This window comes from Phyllobates terribilis, unplaced genomic scaffold (genome assembly GCF_046119375.1).
Source record: "Phyllobates terribilis strain yellow unplaced genomic scaffold, ASM4611937v1 Scaffold_1__5_contigs__length_1240528914, whole genome shotgun sequence".
Classification (NCBI taxonomy): Eukaryota; Metazoa; Chordata; class Amphibia; order Anura; family Dendrobatidae; genus Phyllobates; species Phyllobates terribilis.
Window position 1 is genome coordinate 1079634987 of NW_027362761.1, and position 19326 is coordinate 1079654312.

The 19326-nt window shown below is 41.8% G+C and overlaps 1 protein-coding gene across 3 annotated transcripts in view; it reads right to left on the reverse strand.

Annotated features, from left to right (window-relative positions):
- Positions 1-1531: 1531 nt before the first annotated feature.
- Positions 1532-19326, reverse strand: part of ATP10D (ATPase phospholipid transporting 10D (putative)) — a 111441-nt gene continuing 93646 nt past the window's right edge. For all 3 annotated transcript variants that reach the window (XM_073645538.1, XM_073645537.1, XM_073645539.1), the window contains exons 20-23: positions 18911-18991; positions 16989-17093; positions 13644-13831; positions 1532-6633 (exon numbers count right to left, since the gene is read on the reverse strand). In XM_073645538.1, coding sequence (XP_073501639.1) covers positions 6402-6633; positions 13644-13831; positions 16989-17093; positions 18911-18991 — 606 coding nt within the window. In that variant the 3' untranslated portion in view covers positions 1532-6401. The remainder of the gene's footprint in view (positions 6634-13643; positions 13832-16988; positions 17094-18910; positions 18992-19326) is intronic.

The following is a 19326-nucleotide window of genomic DNA, read 5'->3' on the forward strand; positions in this document are numbered from 1 at the left end:
TGATTCTCCTTGTAAAGTCTCTTTCCATTCTGCCTACTACAGAGGCATATATTCCTTTAGTTTACATTTGTTCTTTCAAGTACACATTCACAGGGCAAGAGCTAGAGAGGGTATTATTCCACAGGGCTCAGGTCTCATTGTTTGAGCATTTATTCAATTTACATAGTTGGTATAGCAGGGGGCTCTTGTAAATAAATATCTAGCTGGCTTTAGTACAATATGCAATTAGCATAGTAACAAACATCATTGTTTAAGCTGAAGTCACTGTTCTTGACCAGCCAAAGAAACACAAATACATTCACAAAGTCAACACAAACACAATAGTGTATTTCTCTTGCCTTAAAGCTATACCTCTGGCTGATTAAGATAAGAAGCTGTTTCGTCACAGAAACCGAGCCGTGTGGGTGACTACTTGTACAGGTGAGTCACAGGCGGCTTCTCCCTGCTGACCGTGGCTGGCAAGCCTCTGCCTACGTGCTTGTATAAGCAGAGAATTGTCTGTCCCTGAAGCCTCCGGGGATCCACCTGTACGAGTAGTCACCCGCGTAGCTCGTTCCCCATGCGGCTATTAAAAGTATGCTCTTCTCTGGTACGCCGCAGCGTTTCAGAGACAAACATACATGGCTGTAATCCTACAGCTAGTGGCTGATACATGCTGCCCAAGGTTTGGGCAGCATGTATCAATGACAGGTTCTGGTCCTGGAGTCTGTTGAAAAAAAAGGACCGATTTTCAACAGACTCCAGGACCAGATTTACATCCATTTTTGGCCTGAGTATTTTTAACATCATGCTGGCATGTTAGTTTACAGAATGGCACTCTGTTCTGGCCCATAGAATGGGGTCTCAAGTCGAGGACTCTCTCTCTCTCGAGGACTCTATATGCCCTATCTGGGCTTATAGAGAGTTAAAAAGGCTGTCCACTACTTTTTTTATTGATGACCTATTCTTGCGATTGGTCGGGGTTCGACACTCAGCACCCCCGCCGATCACTGGTTCTCAGTGTCGGCGGCTGCCGGAGATGCTCGATTGCGGAGCTTCTCCATCTTTTGGTAGTGGCCGCGGCAGGGTACTGCACATCCGCCTATTGAATTCAATAGGCAGATGTGCAGTACACTGCCGCAGCCACTACCAGAAGACAGATTAGCTCCGCAATCTAGCAGTTTTGGCCAGTGGCCGCTGACACCAATAACAGCTGATTGGCGGGGGTGCAGAGTGTCAGACCCCGACTAATCAGACACTGATGACCTATTCTAGGGGATAGGTCATCAATGAACCTCTTTACTGTCTGCATGAGAAAACCCCCTTTAAATGTTGCTTTATATACCTGTCTTCTCAGGTAAGCTTATGCCACATCACTTTATTGCAGATCCCATATAACGCAAGTGACCCATATTCCATCCCATACCTCTTCAGTAATACCACCGCCCATCTGGCTTAAGGGACAGATTCATGCAGCACAAAGCAAAAATGTTTGCGATCTTACGCGAGTTTTATAAATCTGATAAAGAAAACAAGGGATATCTGCATCTAATCAAGGACAGAATTACAGCAATTTATTTTCTTTATTTGGATTTACCAGCAATAAATACATTGTGCACAAAAAGAAACCTATCGCCTACAGAGAAGGCCTAAAAGTATCTGTCATAAAAATCATTGAAGGTGCATTGTCCCTACAGTTTGGGCTCACAGGCGGACAAACATTTCTTAAATAATAAAGTGCTTCGTAGGCTTAACCTAAACATTACCAGAATGCTAGGCTTGAAATCATCATCTACAAATGTTCAGATAAAAAGAATCCGCACATTCAAGCAGAATACATACACCGTACATTAGAGGCACTACAGGTGTCAGCAGTCAGGAAAGCCACAGATCCCAAATGCATAGACAGAATCTTCCAACCTGGGATCTTGAAGATTTGCAATAAATTTAATAAAACTAAACTTGCAATTTAAATGTTCTAATGATAAAACTGTCCAAACTATTAAAACGATATAAAAACAGTTACAAAACGTGAATACTGTACAGTTTGGTGGACATAGAATTACTTTCGTGGATATCTCAAGGTCAAGTAAACATTCTGGTAATCAAGATCGATGCAAAACAAGGAAAGGGGCCTTTACATATACCGTACATTTGTGATTCCCACGTTCATATTTTAAGGAGTTGTGTGAGATTAAAAAAAAAAATGACTGAAATTTTATTTCTCCACAGAAATGCGCCATCCTGGAAAAGTAAAAATCAAACCCTTTTTTCTATTCTCAGAGAACCCAGTTAGTTAAAGTGTTTTTACTTCTATTTGGCAAATTTAAAAACAAAAATTGACACAAGCTTTAGTGCACCAAATAAAACAAAAAGTTTTAAAGATATGTATTTTTAATGGTCCCAATGATATTCACAATCCTTCTGCCAGTTTCAAATCAAATAACTGACGTAGGCCCTGATTACTATGGGCGTTAGATCAGAAAATAGGAGAAGTAGGAAGAGAAGTGGAAGATTTTCGCTAGATATCAAATCTACTGTAACACTATGAAATGTTCCTTTAAAGGGTATGTATGGACTTAGAAAAACACATCTGCTTTCTTCCAAAGTGCTCGACCGGTCCATAAGTTGCGTCTGGTACAGCAGCTCAGCGCCCCATTGCAAATTCTGGATAAAGACATTGATTTATAGGAGCACTCATTTTTTTTTTTTAGTCCCGTCATTTTGCCATCAGTAATATGTGCATAATGAATTCATTAAAATATTTAGCCATTGATGCTGTCTCCCGTTTCCAGCACTGCTCTGGTCCTCTACTACACCATGGGACTGCAGCTCTGCATAGCTGGCTTACACAGTGGATTGTTAGTTGGTTTCTCAAGATAAGTCTATGAGAGCCTTGATATGAGTCTTATAGGCTTACAGTGAGAAAGTGACTTGCAGTACACACAAAAGACGCTGTGTGAGACGGCTAGTTAGAAATGCGGTCACATGGTGCAGCAGCGCTGGAAACGGAGAAAAGACCACTATGGGCAAGTATGGCTAAAGGAGATTAATGCTACCTGCAGTCACCACTAGCTGTGCATGGGAGGAGCGTACTTAAAAAAGCACTCCCCTGTATATGTCTGTGTATATATATATATAATTTTTCATTATTAAACGGTTAATTCTCATATCACGCGAGATGCGAGGATTCTACTATGCCAATAGTCACGTGATGGAAACTATGCGATATGCATACTCCCGGCCACTTTCCAACTCGACTGTTTCCAGCCTCGCTCAATACACTTTCATTGAGTTAGGCTCTGCGCATCTAGTCGGGATGTGGCCGGGAGTATGCACATCGTATACTTGCGGTGATATGACTGCCGCCCCCAGCACAGGAGAATCCTCACAGCGCACAGTGTGTGCGATGTGAGGATTCACAAGGCTGTAGTCACATAGAGGGACTGCAAACTTGTAGTTTAGGACCAGACAACCCAGTTAAATGTGTATAAGTGCATATAATGTAGTGTGAGTGTATTAACAGACTCGCCTATCTCTGCTCTCTCCGATGTCCAGCGCCGTTCTTCTCTGCTTCGGAGTGACATCACCGCAATTGTGACTAGCCCGCTCACTCTACGCGTGAGCCAGAAATCTCTTTTACACACGCAGAGAGCAGCGTGTCCCACAGCGTCTGCAGAGCGGGGACGTCACTAAGAAGAGGAGCAACACAGCGATGGACAACAGTGAGAGCAGCGAGAGGTGAGTAAATGAATACACGCACACTACATGACATGCACATATACACACATTTAATAAAAAATATAGATGGAAGAGCTTCTTTAAAGGGAATCTGTCACTAGGTTTTTGCTACTTCATCTGAGAGCAGAATAATGCAGGAAAAAGACCACGAATCCAATGATATATCAGTTTACTGGATGCTGCAGTTGTGACTCCATTCTTAGATGTAACAGAGCAAAGCTGAGAAAGCTAACCCCGCCCACACCACAGCTCTGTGTACATGGTCTATTGACAGTGAGCGACTTATCACATGAGGGGGTGGAGTCAGACCAGTGCTCACATGCCAGCTAGTCACAGCAATGATAATGTCCTAGTGATAAAACCTTTATTGTAAGTAAACAACAGCACACAACTTGATAAGTGACACATCCTTGAATTCAGTGCTTGAACCCCTACTTCATGCTGTCCTCAGATTACATAGCAAAAACCCACTGACAGACTCCCCCTTTAATATATTAAAGTTAAGAATAGTTTGCAGTAGGCTCCTTTTCTCTAGTGGTGGCTCAAGACAGCCAGCATGTTATCCTTTAAATCTGTGTCTATGCAGGAGATCTGAAGATCCACTTAAAAAATTGAGCTCCAATCATTATTAATATACATTAAGAAAGGAAATGACAATTTTCATATAAAAAAAAATGACATGTTCTGATAAAAGGGGGAGATTTATATCAAGATATAGTCATAAACATAAAAGGTGATTTTCAGTTTATGGTTATAGCTTTTACAATGAAAATGTGACAATATAACAATTAAATAATAATGCTTAATTATTATGAGGATATTCCCCAATATGCTCAGGAATGCAGTATGAATTAGGAACTTTTGTAAAGGATCCATAATTCCTGGTATTCCAAGGTAATAATGTGACAACTCAACATGTTCAAAGAGAACAATAAGTAACTACTAGAAAACCTCAGCAGAAAACTGCAGGAGCATGTGAAAAGAGTCTTGAAAACCATCAAGAATAAGGTTGCTACATATCCCAAGATGTGGGACGTAATGCAGCAGCAAGTAGGGCACAGACGCCATAGTCCAGCAGTGTAATACATTAAACCTGAGAAATACCAGCTTGTTACTATGCTTCAATACTTGCGAACAAGAGATACTGGCCCAGACAAACAAACGCACCACAAAAATTATACAAAAATTATCCCATTGCATATAATTATTAAATTCTAGATGACGTCAATGATATATAGAGAAATGTAAGTGGTCAGGGTGGAATAAAAACTACAGATATTGAAAGGGTTAAAGTAGTCAGCCTTAGCAATATTGTTATTCTGTAATCCTTTGTAATAATGTATATAATGGTGTGTAAGAGTACTAAAATACTTTACCGATCGCCATCTTCCCAGGTTTTCCACGCCGCTCCAGTCCTCTTCTGGCCCAAGTGACCTGAAAGCAGACTAGCCCGATCACACTGAGATTTATATGTGGACCGGTCTATGGAGGGTCTTGTTCTGAGTCTCCATAGACTTGGGAAAGCAGCACCGGCCGGTGTTAGGGGGCAAAACTAAAGAGCGGTCTCGTAGGTGATTGAGTATTTTAACTCTTACATACCGTTACATTCATAACTAGGAAGGATTACGGAATTAAAATTTCGCTGAGACTGCTTTAATGTGGTGGATAATATCTGGCTGTACCCTTTATGTACAAAAGGAATTAGGAGCAAATATATAGTAATACAGTAATAAAACACTGATATTCTTTAAGATGCATTAAAAAGGATTTGTGACTACACGGAAATATTCCTAAAATATAGACGAGATTGGGCTGAATGCATGGACCAGAAAACAAGTCAATGTTAATCTCGATCACTGAGGATTTCAGCAGCAAGACAGACTGATCAACTACACTTAGTGGAGGAACACAACAGTGGGTATTCTCTACAGCACTCCCACAGGTGAAAGCAAGCATTACACAGGACCTACTGAAAACCAGTAGGAAAGCATGGATGTGCTGGGTCCTCCAAAAAGAGAAATGCTTTTAGTATCTCCTCTTTCATCCAGATGACAGAGGAGCTGATCGGAGGGCATCCATCTGCTACTTCAGAATGCAAAAATGGGGCATCGGAAATAAACAACCTTTTTAAAGATGTAAAGTCAGCGCTAACTGGCAAACACCACAGAATGACTGATGACCGCTCAAAGATGTCAGCTACTTACGGAATCCGTCCAGGGTAAGAGATGGTGAAAATGGTCACTGTTCATAGTAATCTGGTTTGGCATATGGCAAGGAGATGGGTAGAGTCCCCGTATACTCCCTGTGATCAGATGAGGTTCTTACCATCCACTGCTTACATCATATTTCAGAAAGTGAAATAAAATACAAATTATTTCAATATAAGAAGCAATATAACACTGAATGGCCTATAGAATATGGCAGACACATGAAAACACTGAAATAAGCTTTGGGCTACCCTTTGGTCTGCTATTGACCGTATGCATCTAGTTGTTGGTTCCCGATCAGAGGCCTCTCGCGGGGCAATATTTGGCATTGATAAAATGAATATCAAGTTAGACATCATTGATGGATAAAGATTAGAACCAGTAGTGAAATACAGGTCACCTATTGAACACTGTAAAGAAGGAAATGGTACAATAAATAGATTTCCAGTCTTTTTAGGTTGGCGGTCACACATCTCAGCTTGTGTTCTCTGCGTCCTTGGGAGATCGTATGCAGGGAGCCTCCTCATCCACTTTTGCTGCTTTGCTGCCATCTGCTGGCACTGCATGGAATAAGGTATTGTCAGTCTTTGGTAAAAACCAGTGTTTAATGGCACTTAAGCGGTCCCCCGGGGACATGACATCAAGCTGTTTAGCACTTTGCTGCGGAGTTGGAAACATGGTTCCTTGAAATACCCGGAAAGTAAACCTAGATATAATATGGATAAAAAGAAAAGAAAATTAGTTAGGTTTTTACATTTACATTTAAGGCCGGTTTCAATAAAGACTGAGATATCTGGACTGGCATTTTCAGTTTAGCTTGGGTCAGGAAATCTGTGGCCGATCCAGACATCACGGCGAGTTTTCGGGCTGAGAAAATTGGGCATATGAAATCAACACAAAACAATGCGACAATTGGGATTAGAAAAAGCCCGGCTTTAACTTTAGGAAGTTTAGTTTCTGCTCCTATAATGTTGTACAATCGATGTATGCACATACATATACATACACACACACACACATTATACGCTGCTCAAAAAAATAAAGGGAACACTCAAATAACACATCCTAGATCTGAATGAATGAAATATTCTCATTGAATACTTTGTTCTGTACAAAGTTGAATGTGCTGACAACAAAATCACACAAAAATCATCAATGGAAAGCAAATTTATTAACCAATGGAGGCCTGGATTTGGAGTCACCCCCAAAATTAAAGTGGAGAAACACAATACAGGCTGATCCAACTTTGATGTAATGTCCTTAAAACAAGTCAAAATGAGGCTCAGTATTGTGTGTGGCCTCCACGTGCCTGTATGACCTCCCTACAACGCCTGGGCATGCACCTGATGAGGTTGCGGATGGTCTTCTGTGGGATTTCCTCCCAGACCTGGACTAAAGCATCCGCCAACTCCTGGACAGTCTGTGGTGCAACGTGACGTTGGTGGATGGAGCGAGACATGATGTCCCAGATGTGCTCAATCGGATTCAGGTCTGGGGAACGGGCGGGCCAGTCCATGCCTTCATCTTGCAGGAACTGCTGACACACTCCAGCCACATGAGGTCTGGCATTGTCCTGCATTAGGAGGAACCCAGGGCCAACTACACCAGCATATGGTCTCACAAGGGGTCTGAGGATCTCATCTCGGTACCTAATGGCAGTCAGGCTACCTCTAGTGAGCACATGGAGGGCTGTGCGGCCCTCCAAAGAAATGCCACCCCACACCATTACTGACCTACTGACAAACCGGTCATGCTGAAGGATGTTGCAGGCAGCAGATCGCTCTCCACGGCGTCTCCAGACTCTGTCACATGTGCTCAGTGTGAACCTGCTTTCATCTGTGAAGAGCGCAGGGCGCCAGTGGCGACTTTACCAATCCTGGTGTTCTGTGACAAATGCCAAGCGTCCTGCACGGTGTTGGGCTGGGAGAACAACCCCCATCTGTGGACGTCGGGCCCTCATACCACCCTCATTGAGTCGGTTTCTAACCGTTTGTGCAGACACATGCACATTTGTGGCCTGCTGGAGGTCATTTTGCAGGGCTCTGGCAGCGCTCCTCCTGTTCCTCCTTGCACAAAGGCGGAGGTAGCAGTCCTGCTGCTGGGTTGTTGCCTTCCTACGGCCCCCTCCATGTCTCCTGGTGTACTGACCTGTCTCCTGGTAGCGCCTCCAGCCTCTGGACACTACGCTAACAGACACAGCAAACCTTCTTGCCACAGCTCGCATTGATATACCATCCTGGATGAGCTGCACTACCTGAGCAACTTCTGTGGGTTGTAGAGTCCGTCTCATGCTACCACGAGTGTGAAAGCACAACCAACATTCAAAAGTGACCAAAACATCAGCCAGAAAGCATTGGTACTGAGATGTGGTCTGTGGTCCTGCAGAACCACTCCTTTATTGAGGGTGTCTTGATAATTGCCAATAATTTCCATCTATTGTCTATTCCATTTGCACAGCAGTATGTGAAATTGATTGTCAATCAGTGTTGCTTCCTAAGTGGACAGTTTGATTCCACAGAAGTCTGATTTACTTGGAGTTATATTCTGTTGTTTAGGTGTTCCCTTTATTTTTTTGAGCAGTGTATATATAAATCAATGTGACAAAATGAAGGAATGTTTTTATCCTCACTTAGTCTCCACTAAGTGAGGATAAAAACATTCCGTCACGGATTTACCTGTATCAAAGCATTTTGTGGAGGTAGGTCATACTGTGAAACAATCAAGATTAAGAATTATAGATACTGTCCTATTGCAAAGACGGGGTGGCGATAGAATATGATTATTAAAGAGACAGGAACTTGAGTGGATCCACAATTTAAATACATTAAAACCAAATGGATTAAATGTTGAATTCAACACAGTAGGAATCACCTGAGGATTCTGCTCGGATAACAATCAAGTATATGAAATTTGGAGTATTTTTTAATATAATTGAGTTATATGTTTAAATATATTTATATATGGATTTTTTTGTTTCTTGCAGATCACTTTTTTTCAATATGAAATTAGATGGAGGCGGCTCAACTTACAGCAACATGCATATAAAGAAAGGGGAAAATTTCCCCTGGGAATGGATAATATCTCCTTTTTTTGTACACTGTATATGAACAGTAATTGAAAGTATTCTAGTCTGCACTAAGTGAGGATAAAAACATTCCTTCATTTTGTAAAGGATTATTCCTATATATAGAGAGGATTTAATTATAATGTACCTTAATTAACGCCTGAGATTGGCAAGGAGGTAGGGACCTGAAGAAGGTTCCTCTTCTGGCCTTATAATCTCACTCCATGGATCAACCTAGGGATAGGGAATTCCATGGAAGGGTGTATGGGTCAAGTAGTATTAATATATTACCTCTCTGCTCGTTCATGATTATGAACATAGGAATTATTTTACGGACACCGGTCTTAAAGTATTATATGTAAATTAAGATTATATTTTTTTAAAGTGGGATGGTGTCAGTGACAATACTGATATAAAGAATGTGCGCGTCTGTATGATCTATGCTATACAGGATTGGGCAGGACGAGTCACATTGATTATGCGCATATTTTATTGCGTCATATTTGAAGGGAATCCTCTGTGTGGTACAAGACAACCTTAAAGATGGCGACCACAGCGTTGCAAGTGTAAAGCGCATGCCCAGTGATGTCATGGTATGGGCGGACCATGTTTGCTTTGGTCATTTGACAAAACAATGTGGGCATCATGGGAGATGTGCGCAGATTGAATTCTGAGACACCGAGAATAGCGTGGAGGGAGTGAGATTATGCATGGTTGCTGTTGGGTGAGTCGCACCCTCGTATTTATAACTTACACCTGATATTATTAATTATTAATTGAAGCACTTGACACTTTATTAGAGTTATGGATTATGCCACTGAAAGAAAATAATGTTTTTCTAAAGTTATCACGTTGTATGCAATACTGATGTCATTTCAAGATATGCACTTTTCATTGAGAAATTAATGTTATGCACAAATTGACTGTAATTATGAAATCACTGTTTGTGTCTATATATGCTATACCATTTACACTTGAACTCTGCTTGAAAAAGGTTCTATGAACCGAAATGTTGACTTTTGGGCTCAATAAAGTCCATTTTTTCAAAAAAATTATATGGAGTGCTGCCTTCTGATATACAGTACAGACCAAAAGTTTGGACACACCTCATTTAAAGATTTTTCTGTATTTTCATGACTTTGAAAATTGTACATTCACACTGAAGGCATCAAAACTATGAATTAACACATGTGGAATTATATACTTAACAAAAAAGTGTGAAACAACTGTGAAAAAACTTCAAAGTAGCCACCTTTTTCTTTGATGACTGCTTTGCACACTCTTGGCATTCTCTTGATGAGCTTCAAGAGGTAGTCACCGGAAATGGTCTTCACTTCACAGGTGTGCCCTGGCAGGTTTAATAAGTGGGATTTCTTGCCTTGTAAATGGGTTTGGGACCATCAGTTGTGTTGTGCAGAAGTCTGGTGGATACACAGCTGATAGTCCTACTGAATAGACTGTTAGAATTTGTATTATGGCAAGAAAAAAGCAGCTAAGTAAAGAAAAACAAGTGGCCATCATTACTTTAAGAAATGAAGGTCAGTCAGTGCTAAAAATTGGGAAAACTTTGAAAGTGTCCCCAAGTGCAGATGCAAAAACCATCAAGCGCTACAAAGAAACTGGCTCACATGAGGACCGCCCCAGGAAAGGAAGACCAAGAGTCACCTCTGCTTCTGAGGATAAGTTTATCCAAGTCACCAGCAGCTCAGATTATAGACCAGGTCAATGCCACACAAAGTTCTAGCAGCAGACACATCTCTACAACAACTGTTAAGAGGAGACTTTGTGCAGCAGGCTTTCATGGTAAAATAGCTGCTAGGAAACCAATGCTAAGGACAGGCAACAAGCAGAAGAGACAAGTTTGGGCTAAAGAACACAAGGAATGGACATTAGACCAGTGGAAATCTGTGCATTGGTCTGATGAGTGCAAATTTGAGATCTTTGGTTCCAACCACCGTGTCTTTGTGCGACGCAGAAAAGGTGAACGGATGGACTCTACATGCCTGGTTCCCACCATGAAGCATGGAGGAGGAGGTGTGATGGTGCTTTGCTGGTGACACTGTTGGGGATTTATTCAAAATTGAAGGCATACTGAACCAGCATGGCTACCACAGCATCTTGCAGCGGCATGAATATTCCATCCGGTTTGCGTTTAGTTGGACCATCATTTATTTTTCAACAGGACAATGACCCCAAACACACCTCCAGGCTGTGTAAGGGCTATTTGACCAAGAAGGAGAGTGATGGGGTGCTACGCCAGATGACCTGGCCTCCACAGTCACCAGACCTGAACCCAATCGAGATGGTTTGGGGTGAGCTGGACCGCAGAGTGAAGGCAAAAGGGCCAACAAGTGCTAAGCATCTCTGGGAACTCCTTCAAGATTGTTGGAAAACCATTTCCGGTGACTACCTCTTGAAGCTCATCAAGAGAATGCCAAGAGTGTGCAAAGCAGTCATCAAAGCAAAAGGTGGCTACTTTGAAGAACCTAGAATATAAGACATATTTTCAGTTGTTTCACACTTTTTTGTTAAGTATATAATTCCACATGTGTTAATTCATAGTTTTGATGCCTTCAGTGTGAATGTACAATTTTCATAGTCATGAAAATACAGAAAAATCTTTAAATGAGGTGTGTCCAAACTTTTGGTCTGTACTGTGTATAATATATATATATATATATATATATATACACATATATAAGTACATATATATATGTGTACATATATGTATCTATGTACACATAAATCTATCTATGTACATATACACACACATATATATATATATATATATATACACATATACACACACACACACACATACATACATATACACATACATATATAATGGAGCCGGTATAGCCTGCGCAGTGTGGCCGGAGTCAGGACGCATCCAGCGTCGTTAATAGAAGTGACAGGGAAGAGGACAAGGATGGAGGAGTTTGGCACCAGAGATCGTGGTATGCATAGGCGCTAACCGCATACCGCAATGCCCAGCGCCATGAGGACATACCGCGATCTCTGGCGCCATGAGGACAAGGCTGTGCCGGCGCGTGTGAACTGCTATGCTGACTGTGTAGTAGAATACTTCAATAAAATGGTGCCGGAGTCCGTGCCTGTGCATACTGCGATCTCCGGCGCCATTTTGTTAAAGACGTACTGTTGTACATATTATATACAGGGGATGGGTGCTGGGGTACATATTATACAGAGGGGATGGGTGCAGAGGTATATATTCTACACAGGGGATGGGTGAAGGGTATATATTAAATACAGGGATTGGGTTTGGGGGTATATTAGATTATATACAGGGATCGGGTTTGGGGGTATATTATTATATATACTGAGGATGGGTGCGGGGCTATCATATACAGGGGATGGGTGCAGGGATATCGTATACAGGGGATGGGTACAGGGGTATAAATTAGATACAGGGGATTGGTGCGGGGTATATATTATATACATGGGATGGGTGTAAGGTATATTATATACAGGGAATGGATGTACCAATAAAAATTCTCACCACCGGACATAGAACTGGTTCAATAGCTAGTATATATATATCCACATAGATCACAGAGTAGCGGGCGGCGGACGCTGAGATGAGAGGAGACCATGCTCTGTCAATGTGTGTGCGCTCGTTCACTGAGCTCTCATCCCTCTATCTCTGCATGCTCTCCCCCCTCATTGGCCATCCGCAGCGAGCAGCCACTGCAGGAGAGGAGGATGAGAGCCCACCTGCACACACTAACACTGTGTGTGCTCTCAGCTCCTGCAGTGTCAGTGCGTGTGCAGGGCTGGGAGTTCAATTCAGGCAGCACCTCAAATTGAGCTCTTTCAATCAACATTAGGGGAGGTGTGCTACATTGTAATTGAAGGAGTGGAAAAGTGAACTAAGGACCTTTTTTTTAAATATCCAATAAAACTTTTTTTTTTAAAAAATACACTGCTGATTGTGCAAGTTTTCCCACCTACAAAGAATGGAGAGGTCTGTAATTTTTATCATAGGTACACTTCACCTGTGAGAGACAAAAATCGAAAAAAAAACAAAACCCCAAAAGCTTTAAATAATTAAATTGCATTTTATTGCATGAAGTATTTGATCACCCACTAACCAGAAAGAATTCTGGCTCTCACAGACCTGTTAGTTTTTCTTTAAGAAGCAGTCCTGCACTCATTACTTGTATTAATTGCACCTGTTTGAACTTGTTACCTGTGTAAAAAGACACCTGTCCACCCACTCAATCAATCACACTCCAACCTCTCCATCATGGCCAAGACCAAAGAGCTGTCTAAGGACACCAGTGACAAAATTGTAGACCTGCACAAGGCTGGGATGGGCTACAGGACAATAGGCAAGCAGCTTGGTAAGAAGGCAAACAACTGTTAATGCAATTATTAGAAAATGGAAGAAACACAAGTTGACTGTAAAAAAAACAAGAAAAAACGAGTTGTATACGAACTGCACACGGATGACAAGTAAGAAAAGAAACAGTTTATTTTTCTGCATGAAACAGAATGATTTTTTATTCTGTTATGTGAACCTACCTTTATGAGTAGTGGGGATCAAAATCATGGGAATCTGCAGAAACCGGCTGTGACACCACCACCCTGCAGCTGTGATACATAGCATACATATAAACCTTCATACATACCTTGGTAAAAGTGCAACAACCACAGACATCACACATACGAGGTAAAACATGGGGTCTGTCAGGTGCGTCTGCATCATCCAGTATGGGTTGGCAGGTGGCATACATTTCACACACACTGCATTAACTGCCAAGGTGAAGATAAAGTAGGTGACAATGCTCACAACCATCACCGTCCAGTGGATCCATGTCTGGAATACAAAGGACACCTTTTTCAAATCACAAAAGCATAATGTCTAAAAATAGACATTTGTCTAAAAATTATATTTTATATAAACTACACAAATTACATATTAGACCTGATGAAGCTTGTGTCATATCTTTGAACAGCTGTATAAACCTTAATGAACGTTATCCGCCTGGTAATAAAGTGAACATTTTAGGAGTTCAGCTGGATGGATGGATTAAACAGTTTTGGCCTATTGTAAGCAGAGACATCAATGTCTAATCACACTGAAACCCCATTAAAACAAACAAAAAAAATCCTTTAAGGCCTCTTCACGTCACATTAAATATGCCAATGTACGGCATGTGTAAACATGAGCTTTTCACGAAAGATACCATTACAACCTATGGGTGACAGAAGCAGTAAACGGATGTCCAACATTGGCGTCCATCACACATAAGCTATAAGGGCAATAATTGGGGCCCCTGGCATCCTTATTGGGATGTGTCTCAGCAAGTAACCAGCAATCAAAACATTTCACCCCCCATTTCGCTTTAGGTGTATTAGCAACATTTGAAAGCTTTCTTCTGTTTGCAATAAACCAAAGAAACATGTGAATAGCTCAACACAACTAATATAAGAAGTGGTTTCTCCAGATTCAACATAAAATGCCACTTTTACTGATTATTACAGACTCAATTATTCGCCGCCTTCATGACAAGAATCTTTAGTACTTAGTAGAGCTCCTATTTCTGTTATGACCTGCTGCAAACGTTATGCACAGGCAGACAGCGGCTTTGGGCACAGTCCCCGAGGAATCTTAACAGGAATCTGTCACCAGGTTTTCACTATGTAATCTGACAGCAGAATGACGTTGGGTTCGAAACCCTGATTCAAGCGACGTGTCACTCACTGGGCTGCTTGCTGTTATTTTGATGCAATCACTGTTTTATCAGAATGATGAGCCCTGTATAACCCTACCTACGCCAATGATTGGCAGCTTTCTGTGTACACTGCACATTGATAGAAAGCTGCCAATCAGTGGTGGGGGCGGGGTTACACAGAACCAGGTGACTAGGAGGCATGAGACACCTAGTCCTAATGTGATAATCCCCTGCTGATAAAACACTGATTTTACTGAACCAGCAACACCTAGCCCAGTAAGTGACATCACTGGAATCACTGTCTGCCTTCTACCTATTTCTCATGGACAATGGTTTCTGGCTTTATAATATTCCTGGGTTGTCAAGAGAGAGGACCAAAACGTATATGAGAAGAAATTATTACATTGCACAAAAAGGAAAAAGAATACAAAAACATACAAAGGCACTGAAAGTTCATAAAGATATAGTGTTGAGTAGAGTTCACAAGTTCAATGTTAAAAGAACACAGGCTACACGACCTGGATGTGGCAGAAAGAGGAAGCTATCACCGGCTGTCACCAATGTTCTGAGGCTAGTAGTCAAAACTCTTCAAGTGACTGCAAAAAGGTCAGCAAGCAAGGTTTGAAGGCAGCAAGCACAGAGGTTTCAACTTGCATATTAAGGTACATGCTAAATGCGGACAACCTCTATGTCTAAAACTCCAAGGCGTACATCTATACTGACCCAAAAGCACAAGAACTGTTGGCTCTAATATTCTCCAAACCATATAAACAAGCCATAGAAGTTTTGGCGTTCTATTATGTGGAGATCTAAAAAAAATAAAATCACTTCTCGGGCCTATGGATCAGTGGTATGTCTACAGAATGAAGAATATCTTGAAAAAGAACACCTTGTCTACAGTGAAGCATGGTGATGGCTCACAGATGCTCAAGGACTGCCTTGCTTCCTCTGGCGCTGGGAACCTGCAGTGTGTGGAGGGCAAGATGAATTCAATTAAGTATTAGAGAATCCTAGGAGAAAACTTCAACCCAATGAGAGAGCTGAGGCTTGGGCATTATTGAATCTTCCAAGAAGACAATGGCCCAGAGATATTATGACTGGCAATTCTTTCTCGCTCATTCTTGATAAGGGGGCGTATTGGGGCGGATGCTGGTGCTCGCCTCTTAATGAATCAGTCAAGGCTGTGTGCGCCTTGCCACAAATCTTACTCCAGCACCTGCTGGAGTAAGATTTGTGGCATAGCGAATGCCGCCATTTGTCATGAATTTGATGAGCAGGGGGTCGCCATGCTCCAGCTCCACCAACTTAGTCGGAGCTGGGTAAGAACACGCCAAAAGTTGCTTTTTTTGAGCAAATTAGCATTTGGGCAAACAAACTCAACTTTTCAAAGCTTTTCGCCAGAAATATGGTGAAAAAACTTTGATCAATCACCCCCAATGTTTCCAATCATACACCAAAGTTCACCAAGGCTTGGTTTCAGAAGACGTCCGACAATCACCTGACTTGAACTCTGTCCACGGCTCCACTATCAGTATTTGGTCAGTATTTTTACTCAGAAGCGTTGGCTAAAACCAGGTGAGGAACAATCAGAAAAAAAGGTATAATAGAAACAAGTCACCAATTCTGCATTTATCACCCACTCCTGGTTTTGGCTCCCACTCCTGAGTACTGACCAAATATTGATAGTGGGGTCGTGGCCTTTAGAAAATCTTAGAAGAGATTTGAAGGCGGTGGTTACAGCAGCAAGTTCAAGAATATTCGTGAACCTGAACCGCTGATGTGCTTTATGCTTTTTGGACGGCAAAGATCCCCCAGGAACGCTGCCCGAGGCTGGTGTCTTGCTATGCATCGCGTTTCCAGCAGGTCATAACAGCCAATTGTACTGCACTAAGTACTAAAGATGCTTGCTTTGGAGGGTTTGAATTATTCTGAGACTGCAGTAATCATTAAAGGGAACCTGACAGGTCCCCCACGCCCTCCAAACCACCAGCATTTCTGTATTCCTTTATAAACACCCTGCCTAATAAACCCTTTATAGTGTTTGACACATTAAGAGATCTTTAGAAAAAAGTATTTCCAAAGTCCGTTTTTAATATGCAAATTAACCTTTTAACTAGTCGATGGGTCGTTTATTTCCCCAGACTAGGCGTCCCACGCAGCATGTTTGTAAATTTTGCAATTCTTAGATAAAAACATAAATGAATAATAAGGGTTAAGAGATGCCCAATCCCCTCCAGCTCAGGCCATTATATCTGCTGACCAGTGTTGCATAGCCCGACTCCTCATGTACGGACTCACCATGCTCTTACTCTCAATCAGGAGATGCAGTAAAACTACAAACAATGTTGCTGTGATTATGAAGTTTCCGAAAGAATAGATGTCCATGACTGAGCCGAAGTAAGTCTGCAAACAGAGATCATAGAAGAGAGGCAGAAATATTTCAGCAAATGTTTTAGGAATTATCACAAATCAACCAAATATTCCTGGGGAGCAGGACAAAAATTATACCGCAGAGCATGTGACGTGTCACACACACGTGCCGCTACCTGCTGCCTCTATGCAGCACCATAGTAAGGAGATCTTATTTAGGAGCAATGCTTAGATATTTCATTTACTTCTCTGAAACCATATATATATGCAGATGAAAACAACAAGAGAGGGTCACTTAGAACGCACTACAATTACAGGACCCCAACTTGGCAGCCGCACATAATTTCAAGTATCTCGCCTAGTACCATGATATAGAGACTTATCCATATATCAGTAAAAGACATGCTGCAAACAGATCTACTCCTGCAGTTCTTTACCAAGTATTTTATCACAGTTCTTGATGCAAACTGACAAAGTCAAAAATGATGACACATCAAATTATAAAAAAAAGTCAATATTTGCCGTTCTCCAAGTAGACCTAGTTTAAAGCGGATCTCCATCCCAGTGCAAATGTTCAGCGAGCACTGCAGCTTGCTGGATCCCAAAAGTGTGTTCTATGCAGAGTTAGGCCACAGCCCCACTATCAGTATTCGTCAGTATTTTTTCTCAGGATTGGGAGCCAAAACCAGGTGAGAAACAATCAGAGAAAAGGTATAATAGAAACAAGTCACCAATTCTGCATTTATCACCCACTCCTGGTTTTGGCTCCTACTCCTGAGAAAAAATACTGACCGAATACTGACCAGATACTGATAGTGGGGCCGTGGCCTTCGGATGAGTTTCTGCTCTGCCAGTTCGAGCGGTCATGTGCGAAATAGATTCTCATCTACTTCTCTCGGTAGAACACCTATAGGATTTCTTGCCAAAAATTTGCACTGGGCTAGACAACCACTTTAAATCAAATGTATTAAGAAGGAACCTAAGAACTGTTAAAATTTGGACGCAAAGCTGTGCTTGCTTACTAGATTTAAAGGGAACCCGTCACCTCAAAAAAACACTATTTACCTGAAGATATGGGGCTAAACTGCAGGTAAATAGCATCCCAATGCTGCTTGAACGCCTTACTGAAAACTGGGAGAACGTTTTCTTCCTCATGGGAGCCGCCAGCTTTCAGTCACAGAGCGGCTACTGTCACGCTCGCTATACTGTGAGCAGCGACTGTAATCACAGCTTGCTCTGCATCGCATCTTTGCAGAATGAGCTGTCAGTCAAAGTGCCGGTGTGTGCTTACAGAGATGAATAGTGAGCGATGACTACTCGCTCCATGCACTTCCCCTATGACTGAAAGCCAGCAGCTCCCAGGAGGAAATAAGTCCTTTTTCTCCTGATAGCTGCGCTTTCAGTAAGGTGGCCGGCAGCACCGCAATGTTATTTATCTGCAGATTAACCCTATATCTACAAGTGAATAGAGTTTTCCGTAACAGGTTCTTTTTAATGTTCTGTATGTAATAAATTAGAAATGGCATATGATATACCAGTCTTCGCAAATGTGGCCCATTTACATAAATCACCATTAGTCTCCAACGGGTTGTGAGTCCCAGAAGTGCCCAGAAAATCACAGAAGCCCAAAGAGTTCTTCGTGTTAAGCCATCACCAATGAGTGTGGCTAGATGCAGTCACTGACAGTGAACATACAGATAAGAATAAAGGGCATTACCATGGTGACATTGAGGGAAAATGAAAAATCCACATGTAGGTTAAAAATATTTCATAAACTTTGCAGAAAACAACAAAAGCACACAACTTGTAAAAGCAAATAAACTCAGTGTATCCATGACTTTGCTACTTACAAAGTAAGGGATGAAGAAGCATGCCAGACTTTGATAGAAAGCATCCAGTATGGTGATCCAAAACGTGGATTTCTTGTAAGCCTAGAAGTGATGTACATTGCATATTTAGTAATGAGAACAATTCATGTTAAAAGGGAATGTCACCAGGTTATTGCCATCTGATCTGAGTGCAGCATGATATAGGGACAGAGACCCTGATGTCAGTGATGTGTCACTTACTGTGCTGCTTGCTGCAATTATGATAAAAATCCCTGTTTTAATCAGCAGGAGATTATCAATGGAGGACAAGTAATCCTGCTGTTATGTTGTCTTGCATTTTCATGAGCTGTGTATAACCACACCCCCACCACAGATTGGCAGCTTTCTGCCTATGCACAGTGTACACAGAAAGCTGCCAATCAGTGGTGAGGACGGCG